At 37.0% G+C, this 12,363-nt stretch overlaps 1 protein-coding gene across 4 annotated transcripts in view; it reads left to right on the top strand.

The window, feature by feature from the left end:
• Window positions 1-1,552: 1,552 nt before the first annotated feature.
• MIA2 (MIA SH3 domain ER export factor 2) overlaps window positions 1,553-12,363 on the top strand; it is a 41,004-nt gene continuing 30,193 nt past the window's right edge. For 2 of the 4 annotated variants that reach the window (XM_009670905.2, XM_009670906.2), the window contains exons 1-6: window positions 1,553-1,837; window positions 3,380-3,513; window positions 4,864-4,950; window positions 5,304-6,474; window positions 10,559-10,786; window positions 10,909-11,009. In XM_009670905.2, the coding sequence (XP_009669200.2) occupies window positions 1,723-1,837; window positions 3,380-3,513; window positions 4,864-4,950; window positions 5,304-6,474; window positions 10,559-10,786; window positions 10,909-11,009 (1,836 nt within the window). In that variant the 5' untranslated portion in view covers window positions 1,553-1,722. Of the gene's footprint in view, window positions 1,838-3,379; window positions 3,514-4,863; window positions 4,951-5,303; window positions 6,475-8,460; window positions 9,608-10,558; window positions 10,787-10,908; window positions 11,010-12,363 lie in introns of those variants that run through there. The other 2 variants (XM_068946526.1, XM_009670907.2) reach the window with 2 other exon arrangements.

Below are 12,363 nucleotides of genomic sequence, written 5' to 3' on the forward strand. Positions count from 1 at the left end.
TTGAATTTGTCATACTTTAGCTGCCTGTCATTCTTCCTCTCCCACTTCACTTCTTACAGATAAACCTAAAGGACCCAGGAAGGAGAAGAGGATAATGTGTGCGGTGTGGAGGGGGATCAGAGCTAGGCAGGAGAGAGCAGGGGCAGAGTAGATTTCTACTGTATTTTCCCTGGTGCATGACACAGCTCTATGTCTGATTATCTAAGAGAGCAGGCAGCTGCTATATTGGGTCATAGGAGAGGTGTGTCTGGCTATCAGGTCATGTGGCAAAGGAGGGGGCCAAAACACTAGGCTGCAGCTGGAGGGCATGTCGCCTACTGCCATTTCTTTGTTTGCAGGACATTGCTGGTTAACGTGTCCCTGGCTGCAATTCACTCTGTGCCCTCTCCTGCTCTCTGGTAGTTGCATTTGTTTGCAGGCTCTTAGGCTAGGCTAAATACTAGTGTCTGCCATACTTGCATTTTGGAGCAGGAGACAGGGCCTAGCACTATCCTGTAGGTGAGATACACTTTAGGTCATGGAAAGGGAAGGCAGAGGCAATTATACGTGAGTCACCCTCAGGACTGAAAGAAGGGGAAGACTACTAGGAAGCATATGACTATGGCTATTACCTGGTTAGGAAGCAATGCACATTCTTAGGACACTTATCAGGAAGGGAGAGAGCAGAGGTTATCCCATGCAGAACTGCTGAAAAGGAAAGGCGAAGCCCCTTTTGTCGTTAAATAGGTGTTCAAGAAGCGCAGGACAATGACGTGAAACATCTGAAGCCAGTCTCACTTCTAAAGCAAACCACTTTGCAGGACTTCATTTATAGTGCAAGTCCATACCTATATACAACCAGTGTACCGCTCATTGCATAATTACTGCTTTAAGGCGCAATCTCTCTTTGATAAAACGTTGCTGTGACTCCACATTGGATAATAAGTTGCTAAGAAACAGAAAGTACTCCTTAAAAAATGGGACACATCATCTGCCTAGTATCAGTGTACTGCTCTGTGATACATGATGTAGAGAAGGCATGTGGATTTCTAGTCATCTTAAGAGCCTGAAAAGCATCAAGAGCTTTTAAAAGCAACTGGAGTGGAGAAAGTATTCCCCATGGGAAAGGATTGTTCTTAGTATCCGGTGGGTGAGACTCCAAAAGAATTACGTGGAAAATTTTCTATTTTGAGATCCTGATGACCACCCACAGTCTAAAATATATCAGTACACATAAAATATCGTTTATTAAACAAAAAAGCTAGAAAAATGTCAGTAGTTATATAAGAAATCATGCGAATCAATATATGCATAGAATTGACAATCCATCTTAAAATCAGATAGATTCATGTTAAATTAATAATCCAGAAAAAATACTAATATAACTCCTGACATGTTGAATTTTCCTAACAAAGTCTTCTACAAACTCAATACAAAAGAACCTATCTGATAGAGCCTAATTTTTGATGGGATCATAACTAGTTTCTTTGTATTCAAAGCATTAGTCTAGCTTTCAGAACTTAGTTAATTATTAAACATATGCATATGATCAGGACACCTGACTTTGCAGATTATTAGCAGAGACAGCACAGTGTACTTCTGTTTAAGCAGATGAGGGAAGGACAATGAGATTATAAATTTATTTCCAATGTTTTGTTAGATTAAGAAAATAATGTAGAATGCTCTTGTTAACTGAATATCAATTCAGCTTTCAGTTTCAGTACATTCTGGATTTACTCTAACATGTCAAGGATCTTGGATCAGAGAATTTTGCTGTTAGTAATTTCATTTTTAACAAATCTGCAGAGTACAAAGGTACTTTCAGAATGGAAGAAGTGTGGTGATCGAGAATGTGAGAGTAAGTAAAAAAGTTGTTTTTTTCTGTACATATAACCATTACAATCTGTAATGTTGAAGTTAGTGATGAAATATTGAAATAAAATAAATACTCGTAGAAAATACATTTTGTTGTCAATATGCTAAGTTTCTGAACAATAGACTTAAATTTTTCTAATAGAAAGGGGAATATTCTTGAAAATCTTGCTTGCTGAATTGTGTTGTGAAAGTATATAAAAGATCAAAGTTCAGTAAAAACACTCTTGAGTAAGTATTTTTCCTGGGGTTTCCTCAAAATGGTTGGTATAAAGCAGCTTTCAAATATTTTTTTAGCTCATTCATTGTAGATTGAAAATTCTCTAGGAAACAAAAATGATAGCCTATCAACTGAGAAAGAAGACATACATCTTGTGTTTACAGTACATTCATAGCCACATACTGCAAAATAATCTTTTTTCTACTGCAAGCAAATTACTTTTTTTTTAATCCTTCCTGTGAAAGATACTGTTAATATATTCTCTCTACTTATTTTTCTGCTTTTAGTATGAAGTAAGAGCAATACCTAGTTGCAGAGTTCTTGGGGAGTAAATAGCTCTGTAGGAGGCAACCAGGCCACTGAATCACAAGTGGGCAGTGATAAATAATGGATAATTTATCCATTGGAATACCCTTGTGAAACTTGTTGTAATCATATGTAGTGTGAGCAGTTTTTAAGCTGTCTCCTTTGGGTTTGCACCCTTATTAATTGTTGCACTTTCAAAGAGGATAGCTTATTCTCTCCGCAGAAGAAAGCTGGCATTTCCAAAAAAAAAAAAAAAAAAAACCTGATGGATTTTTACTTTCCTGTGGAGGAAAATTTTGCTGTGGAGGAGGATTGACTTCACTGGGTTCTGGATGCTCAGAGATATCTGTCTTTCAGAAAGTTTGTGGAATAGGCCCCAGACTGATTGTAGCACATAGTAGAATTTTTTGTGGGGGAGTAGGGGTGGAGAGAAATAGAATTGAAAGCCATTCAAATTGAACTGGAAATTTTGTTTTTGATAATGCGAATGTTTAAGGTTTATAATGCTTAAACTTACCTCTTTTCTTTTTAATATTAATTCAAATATTAAAATGTTCAAAATAGAGGGCAAGATGCCTGAAATGACTACTAGATTTAACTTGCAAAATATGAAATTATAAATATTCCTGGAAAATATTTTTCAGCAGTTTAGATCTTCCTGTAATACTTGACCGTGCTAATTCTTCACAGATATTCCAGCATTGAAAGCCTGTCTGAATAACGACCGAAAAACAATGCACATACAGGACAGGAGCTTTTCCCCTTGATGTCAGTAGTAAATAGAACAGAAAGCAGGACAAGGCTTAATTTTTGCATTCTGTATTTTTAGTAGCTTTCCACTTGCCTACATAAGTTGAGTGGTATCATCATAAAGCACGTGCTGATGTATTAACAAAGATTGCCATGTAATTATATATATCAGTCGTCTTCAATATTCTATCTGACTTCAGATAAATTGGCTGCTATAGTTATTTGTTTCTTTCTTTCTACATATTATTCCAGCGGCAATGAGCAGAGTTCAAGCCACTACAGACTACTTAGGGCCTGATTGCCGGTATCTTAACTTCAAAACAGGGGAAGAGATAATTGTATACTCCAAACTTTCAAGGAAAAGTGAAAATTTGTGGACAGGAAGTGTAAGTACTTCAATATGCAAGACTTTCCCTATAAATAATTTAGATAATATAATAACAGCATAACAGTGGTCTGCTTGCTTCTAGAGATCTTCCATCTCTTTTCTAATATTAACTAGTCATGGCTCAGCATCATATTTGGGAGATGGGTCACTATTACTATCTTTTTATAGAAAGAAACAGTCAAACGTGGCTAAAGATCAAACATGGAGAGACAAAGTCAAGATCAAAATCCAGGTTTTGTCTCCTTCATTTAGTCGTTTGGCTATATGATTATGTCTGATTCCCTTAAAAATATTCAGGTCTATTGGGTCAGGTACTAACAGGTCTGCAGGTAAAGAGTTGTTGCAGTTGCTTAACCAGATAAACAGCACTGGGACCTGCCTTCACGCTTCAGGGCTCAAGTAAAGTTCCCATAGAAGTTATGAGGCAGGTTTAGTGAGCTGGAACAATTGACAATGTAGTTAGAACAGTCATGTAGTAACTCAGTTACTACATGTAGTTAAGTTATAGCTAGGAAGCAAGGGGTGCATTGATCCAAACCCAAATGCTAGTAAAACTCTTTAAGTGCTCCAAAACTAGAATGTATCAGGTAATCTTTTTCTCTTTTTTTTTTTTTTTTGGAGGGGGGGAAGTTATCTGTCACGCTTATCATCTAACAGTGAAATGCTGTCTAAATGCTGTCTTCCTTTTTTAATCTGAGAACATCTTGGCAGGTAACTCACTCTTCCTTGCTGTCCAGGATGTATTTATTCCTCCAGTGCTCTAACTTCAAGTTACTTGTTGGTTTCTAGGTCAGACTGACCCTTACTTGTGTTTGTGTAATTCTTTTAGGCATTATCATTTATTTATTTTCTGCAGCGTTCCCATCTTCATTGCCTTTTTCTCTTCAGTTGTAGCCAACCTCATACTTGGATTTCATATCCTACCCTTCTTGAACCTTATTGTGATTCATTTGTTATTAAAGCATAATTTTTCTCCCCCTTGAGAGTCAATGGGAGATGCAGATGATTTTAGTAAGAGCTGAGTGAGACCATCTGTGCACACAACACTGTCTTCAGTTGAAGCAGTGTTAAGGCTACTGGTTTGAGTATGCACAAACACACTTCCATAAAAATAGAACAGAAAATAGCAGCACGGATTAATATACTTCTCTTTGCTTTCTGAAGTGGCAAAAGGAACACACTTTTGTGAAGGAAGAATAAACCATTTTGTTTGGCCAAACAAAATGGAGGAGTTGGAAGCAGTCCTGTAAACTTGTTGTTTGTTCCTACTTTTCTAGCATACGTGCAAGCACCTAACATACTTATTACTAAAATGTAAATGTTCTCATTCCTTTTATTTTTTTTACAGAAAGGAAAGGATTTTGGATATTTCCCAAAAGATGCTGTGAAGGTTGAGGAAGTTTTTATTGCAGAAGAAGTTGAAGTGCCTACTAAGGTAAACCAATATCACCAGATTTTCCTATGTAGTTCACAGCAATTAAAAATCCAATATCCAATTAGAAATTCAAGTGTCAATGCATTTTTATTTCAGACAATTCAAATATGCCTTTTTTGTTATTGTTCCATTTGTGTTTACTGCCATCTCTTAAAATCTGTTCATCTAAGCTAATTTTTGTCTAATAAACCACATATAACCATTAGGAATATCATAATTAGCTAAATTCCTTTGTGTAAAGTTACACACAGGTACAACTACATAGAGGAAGAGTAAAGACACACTGTTGTATTACACAGTGATGTATAAAATTACAAAAGAAAACATTTTAAAAGTTAATATTGTTCTTTTAGGAGACTGACTTCCTCTGTCTTGATGGAGACGAGTATGTTTTTGAAAATGAAGATAGCGTGTTACAAAATCATGACAAAGAAAGTGAATATTCATCACCTGATGCAGAATCAAAGCTGCATGAACATGAACTCCTACAATATACAAGAGACTTCATCCAGAAGGAACAAAGTGTTGAATCAGTTTCTGAAAAAGATTCGAAGGAATCTTACAGTCAGGAGGACTCAGCAAGCAAAAAGTTGCTCAGAAAAAATGAGAACGGAAAAGAAGATGCTGAACAGCCACAAACTCAAAACAGTCTTCCATTAAAACCCATTCCAACTGAATCTAGTTGGAGGGTTTCCGGTATTGCAGGATGGTTCACCACAGGAAGTAAAAATGATGAGGAGACCATAAAAGCCGTTACTGAATCTTTAGAAGAAAATACTTACATCAGCAGAAAAATAGTAACTGCTGAAAATGATTTAGAAGAGTCAAGTGATAAGGAGGAGCGAGAGCCCATGGCATCTGGTTGGTTTCAAGGTGGACTGACAGACTTTCTGTATTTTGGTAAAGAGAATGTGGATGTTGGTTTGGTATCAGAAAAAAAAAATCCACAAATGCATGACGTTTCTCATGTGGCTGCATATTCTGATAATGAACATGAAAGAATAGTTACAGAAGTATTGACAGAAGAAGAACAAAAGAGTGAAAGCCATGAATCCAAATCCAATTGGTTTAATTTGGGTTTAAGTAATGTTCTAAATTTTGGGCAAGCTGAGAAAGATACAGTTATGGAAGACCAGCAATGCACAGAAACAGAGGATGAAGCAAATGGAAACGAAGAAATGCAGACTTTTAAACAAGAAGAATCGCACAATGACAAAGCATCACAAGAGTCAGTTAAAGCAGTGACAGACGATGAAAACAAAAAGAATTATGCAACAGAAGCAATAGATTCAAACGGTAACATGCCAAATTCTTGGACGCTACCAGCAAGTGTACATACTCTTAATGACATCACAAGCACCTCAAATACCACAGAATCATCTTTTGATATATCAACAGCTGACAAAAAGAAGCTAATTGAACCTTGCAGTTCAGAACAAGTCTCAGTGTCAGAAAGCCAGCTGATGGAAAACGTGGAAGCTAAAGAGAGAAGTCAGGAGTCAGAAAGCAAACATGGCCAGTCAGGTTGGTATAAAAATATATATAATAGCTTTATAAGTGTTAGTATGCACACATCTGATTGATAATCAACAGGGACACGAATCAATTGCATCAGATCAGATTTCTTCTTTTTCTAGCCCACCTCAGAACTTTGATCCCAAAGATACAAAAAATACAGAAGGAAAGCCTTACATATCTGAAGAACAGAGGCATTTCTTCTCTCTTAGTCATTTTGCAGACATATTGAAGTTTCAGAGTTCAATAACGAAAAAAGAAAAAGTGCTGAGTTTGCAAGAGGATGTGTACTTTAGTGGAAAAAACCCTCATTCTGAAAATGATGATGAAATGTTACAAGGACATAAAAATACAGCAATCAAAGGACAAGCAAATCGGAGAGGTAGTGAGGAGTTGCCAGAAAAGGGAGATGTGGGTGCAACCCAAGACAGCAATCTCTTTTCCGCACTAGCTGTGCAAAGTAATGAATGCAGTAATAAAAAAGCAGCACATAATGCCAAATTAGTCAAAGATAACAATGCTTCACGAAACATTTTATCTGTTGAAATTCTAGGAAGACCTGAAGTATCTCAAAGATGGTATGTACACATGTTTAGTTATTCCAGCGCTGAAGAACATGTTTCCAAGAGTAGTGAAAGTCAGGGGAACTCCAGTATAAAAGGTTATTATGATATCCATATCTTCAAAGATTGTCTACATTTACCATCAGAATTAAATTTTGAAAATACAGTAGATTCACAGGTACAAGATTTTTATTCTAGGAAGCAGGATGTACTCACAAAAGATGAACCAAGTGAAGAAAAAGAGGACACAGTAAGTATGAATGAAGAAATACTCACTTTAAGCCATCAGGAAATTGAAATTTACCTACAGGAACAATCCAAAATGGAAAGAGTTGAAGCAGTGCAAAAAGAGCAAAATAACCTCAACGCATGTGTGCAAGAATCTGTAGATTCTGAGCAAAAAATACAAAGTTCTCAGGAGCTGACAGCAAGTGCAGATAATTGTCTGGACGTCGAGAAGATCCCACATGACAGTAGGTCCAGTCTTATTCTGGAAACATCAGAAAAAGGCAAACCAATTGAACACTGTGGTACAGAACAAAATTCAGCATCAAAAAGCCAGTTCAAATAACAATGTTCAACTGGGGTTTTATGAAAAGAACATCAAAGATTTCAGCCTGTATATTTTAACTGATCAACAGAATCAGAAACACAAGGAGTCCCAGGAATTCATTACCGGCCAGCCTTTCGTTCCTTGCCACTCATCTAACGACTTCAGTCTAACAGATACCAACACCTCAGAAGAAAGGGGCCATCTGGAAGAAATACAGAGTTTCAGAATGAAAGATAAAAATTGCTTGCTGAGAATGCAAGAAGAACTAAGCTTCCATGATAAGATACTAAGGGGAAAAGAAACTGAAGACCCATCAAATCGGAAGGTTAATCATACAGAATCAGAGAAGAGTAATGTGGATACCTCCAAAGAGAATACTCTTGCACTTCAGCTGGCAGTGCAAAACAATGAGCGGAACAATGAAAAAACAGCAGAACATGCCAGATTAGTAAAAGATGGGGCAGCACTTGATACTATTGTTGATAGCTTTTCAGGAGAGGAGTTTACAAACTGAACAAATTCCTATGAACATGCAACATCATCAGAAAGGTGAAGCAGAAATAACACTGAAAGATTCATGTTCCCAACAGAGCTCCTGGAATCAGAGAATGGGGTCTGGGGACAGTCTTAATTCAGATCTCAGAAAGAAATACAAAAATGGCCTGCAATACAGTAAAAGAAAATATTATTCTGTATCATCAGATTTAGGCTCACCTGTGTCCATCAGTTCAAGCCCTCATGACAGTGCAGCAAGATATAAAAATACAGATAATGAATCTGAGTATCAGAAGACCCCACCAAACACTATTTCAAAAGATAAAGCAATACTGAAGTTCTCAGGTGAATCCAAACCTAAAGAAACCTGTGTGGAAAATTTAGTGACAGTAGAAGCAACAGAGCAGCCGTATGATAAAAGTCTCAGTAAATATGAACTTTTATCCCAGAAGTCCTCTGAGAGAGAAGACAATTTTGAAAGAAAACAACCAGCATTACAGCTAGTCTTCAAAGACTGTCAAACTAGAAAGTGAGAATGCTTTAAAAAAAACTGATAAATCCCAGCAACTGTCTGTCACACACAAGCCTAACTGATAAAGAGTATGTTGAAAAGGAAGATGCAATTCTAACTGAAAGCGTGGATAACACTGAAAAAAAACACTGCTGCTGATAAAACAGGAGAGAAGAGGGAAAGAACGAAGAAAGAGGCTGAAAAACAGACAGAAACAAAATCCAAAAATATAAATTGTAAAAGTGATATTCTAAGAGAAAGGGTTGCAGGTAGTATTTTTACCAGAACATCATGGTTCTTTGGAAGTGTATTTAGTAAAACTAACAATGAACACTATGGAAAAAAGTCTGAACACACAGACTTTGTCCAAGACCCAAATGAAAGTGAGGCTGGCATTAGGACACATAAAAATGAGGTAGAATTAAATAGTGTGCAGAGGAATGAGACTGAGTTAAGAGAAAAGGAATGTGAACAAGAAAAACATACTACTAAAACTGCAGACCATGCACAAAATGACAAAAACAATTTAAAAATCATGAAAGATAAGTCTGAGGAAGGACAACTTGGCATTCCGGAAAAGAATACTGCTGCAGAATCAAGCTAAAACAAGAAAACTGACAAAATCATAATCTGGAAGACGGAGTTCATGTCCCAAGAAACAAGCATAAATAGCCAAATATTTTATGATAATGACTCAGATTTACCCAACCCATTCATTGCATACCAACAGTTTTATGTAAAGTTAAAACAGGATTGCTAAGCAACCCATAGACACCTCTGTGAGGAAAACAAACTGGTGCTGCTGCACCAGCAATTTGAAAAGATTCATCATGAAATCACTGCTTACTCATATAAAGACAATTTTATGCAGAAGAAACAAGTGATTTTGTCTGTAGAAAATGGGCACATTTTGGACATTGGGCAGGAAAAATGTAAGGGAAAAAAGGAATATTCTTACAGAACTGCAAGATCTTCTGTCTGCTATAACAATTAAGTGTGCAGCCCGAATTGCAGAAAAAGGTACTGGACTAATGCTTCACTAACTAACAGTGATTTAGCAAGAACAAAATATGCTTTGTATGGGTGGGGGGGAAGGAATTTTAAACTCCTTCTGGCGGTTTAAAATCAAGAGATAACGAACCTAAACTGCTAGTTGCTAGTGACTGATTCATGATGCTTTGAGGAACTGTTAATACAGATTGCGTTAATATAACGGTAACACTTTAAGAGCCTGTTGTTCTTGCTAACTTTTGACTATTTGACTATTCATGATTGGAATCTCTGGCCAGTAGTGTCTTTGAAGCATAGAACAAAAAAAATTAACATATGTGTAAATGGTCATTTCATTTCTATGTGGTTACGCAGTTTGGTTATTTTGTGTTTTGGGGTGGTTTTTTTGGAGGGGAGGAGTTGTATTTTATTTGCTTTGTAAAATTTAGCCCAAGTCAGTGACACTGACACTGCTAAGTGCTTTCAGTCTTTCTTCTGCATGAATATGACTGTGGTTTTTTGTATTTTGTAGTGAAGTTTTTCAACTTATGGGAAGTTACTAATCTTTAATCCTGTGTGTGTGGTTTTTTTTTTTGCTCTTTCCTAAACCTTTTGCACACATGTTTTGACAGACCATAAGAAAGAGACCTAATAATCCTGAAAGAGGATTATATAGGTTAAAGATCAAAACAAGCATATTTTTCCTGAACATTGGTTTTAATTACTTGAATACAACAACAATTTCGCCTAAAGCTCTATCCTCGAAACCCTGTTTTGAGACCATTATGTGAACTAGTATTTCTTAAATCATAAATCTGTAGCACATTTGCATTCTAATGTAGCACTCCAGTGTTTCGCTTTGAATAGAGGAAAAACAAAAAAATCAAAATCTCAATAGAGGTTAATATCTTGTAAAAATTATAGGGAAAAACATGGAATTCTCTGAAAATAAACATACTTTCACTTCACAATTATTTGCAGGAATAGGCAGTAAAAGAAAACTGCTAGAAGAAACGCCAAAGGAGGAACATGAAATGAATACCGCTGTAGACAGTGAACACAACATTGACCAACGTTCCAGAGCAATAGTGATTCCATCAGTAAATACTGAAGAAAAAATCCACAGTTCGGTGGTTGATCTGCCATTTGACGTCAAAGAACCTTTCTCAGATGCCTTTTTACAAATTCAGAACTATGTTCCAAGTAATGGTAAGTGTAAAGTTTCTTAATTTGAAGAAAAGTTGCAATCCAAAAAAAGTTTGGAATTACACTAAGACAACTTATAGAGACAATTGTAATGTAAAACCTTTCTTTTCTTGTAAACAAACCAGAAGGCGGTTGGATATATCAGATACTTCTGTGCTGGAATGCTCTTGAGATTGGGGAATTCATAAAGTCTGTATTTTCAGCAACGACAAGTATTATCGAAAAGGTAAGAATTCCTTAAGTGACATTTTGTGGACTTTAGTATAAAGTTAATCCAGTCATTGGTCACTTTCTGCAACAAAGTTCTTAAAAAAAAAAAAAAATTAAACAGACCCTTTGTAATCCCCTTGCTTCTTAGGGTGTCTGAAGCTAAATGAGATGGATCTGGAGCATGAAAATGTCAAGTTAGCTGCTGTGGTCAGTGGTCAAAATAGCAACATAATTTTTTTTTTAAAAGGAAACTTGTGGCTCCCTCTAGTTGCCATGACATTACTGATTACGTTTCCTTGGACTTTGAAATTTTGGGTTGGGATGCATAAGATGATTAAAATATATATATTTTTTAATAATTTCAAAGTTTTGGTTCCCAAAGCTATTTCATGACTGCATAAAAACACTCTTCTTAGCAAATATATAAAATATAAAATGTCATGTATGACTGCTGAGGGGATGCCTTAAATATCGAAACATGGAATTTCAATTGTAAGGTTAAGATTTTATTCTTTTAACATATAAAAGAAAAGAAGGTCCTTAGATTGCCTTAATATACTCTGTACAATTGAGTTAACCTAATTAATTGGTTAACCGGCTAAGTCAATGGAAGGTACAATGCTGCAGGAGGAAGTTTCAGTCTAGCCTCTCTCCTTTGCAGTCTGCCCATTTCCTCTGCTAGGTGAGCAGGAAGCTCTTTCCAGAGCTGCCTCACTTGCTTCTCCACCTGGAAGTTACCCTCTTTTTTTGCACATTTCAGGTAAGGTGGGTTCACCCCACTACTCCTGCACTAGCCCTAATTTCTGCTTGTCTGCTAAGGGGGAGGAAAAGAAGAGGGCAAAGGACCATAGGCCCTTGCAAAAGGGGGCTTGCAGGGGTGTGAAGTGGCCAGCAGAGGGGATGCTAAACCTGAGTGGAGAGAGCTGAGTGCCTGGGAGAATGAGGAGAAGCTGAGGGCAGGGCAGAGAGAAGATGGGCCTGCTGGGGGAAAGAGGCAGATGTTAGAGAGAGGGCTTTCTGCAGGAGTACGGAATTAAAAATAGTGGACAGAAGCAAAGTGCAGGAAATAAGTCTAGAGGGGTCTGGGGTGAAAGATGAATTTTTGGAAGAGCTGGCTTTACAAAAGCAGAAGGAGGGGAGCTGGAAGATGTAGGGCTGGGGTGATTCAGGAGTAGGGTAGAGATACTCGAGAACGCTGGAGCAAGAAGGTTGATATAAGGCAGGTGTGGGAAAAGCATTCAGTGGAAACCTCAAGGAGAGGGAAGCTCTACTGGAAGTAATGCCTGGGAAAAAGTTAGCTAGAAGATATGTACAGGTGTACCCTGTAGATCAGCTATTTGATTTGTGAATATGAAAAATAGTGAATACAA

Source organism: Struthio camelus, chromosome 5, assembly GCF_040807025.1.
Source record: "Struthio camelus isolate bStrCam1 chromosome 5, bStrCam1.hap1, whole genome shotgun sequence".
NCBI classification, from domain to species: domain Eukaryota; kingdom Metazoa; phylum Chordata; class Aves; order Struthioniformes; family Struthionidae; genus Struthio; species Struthio camelus.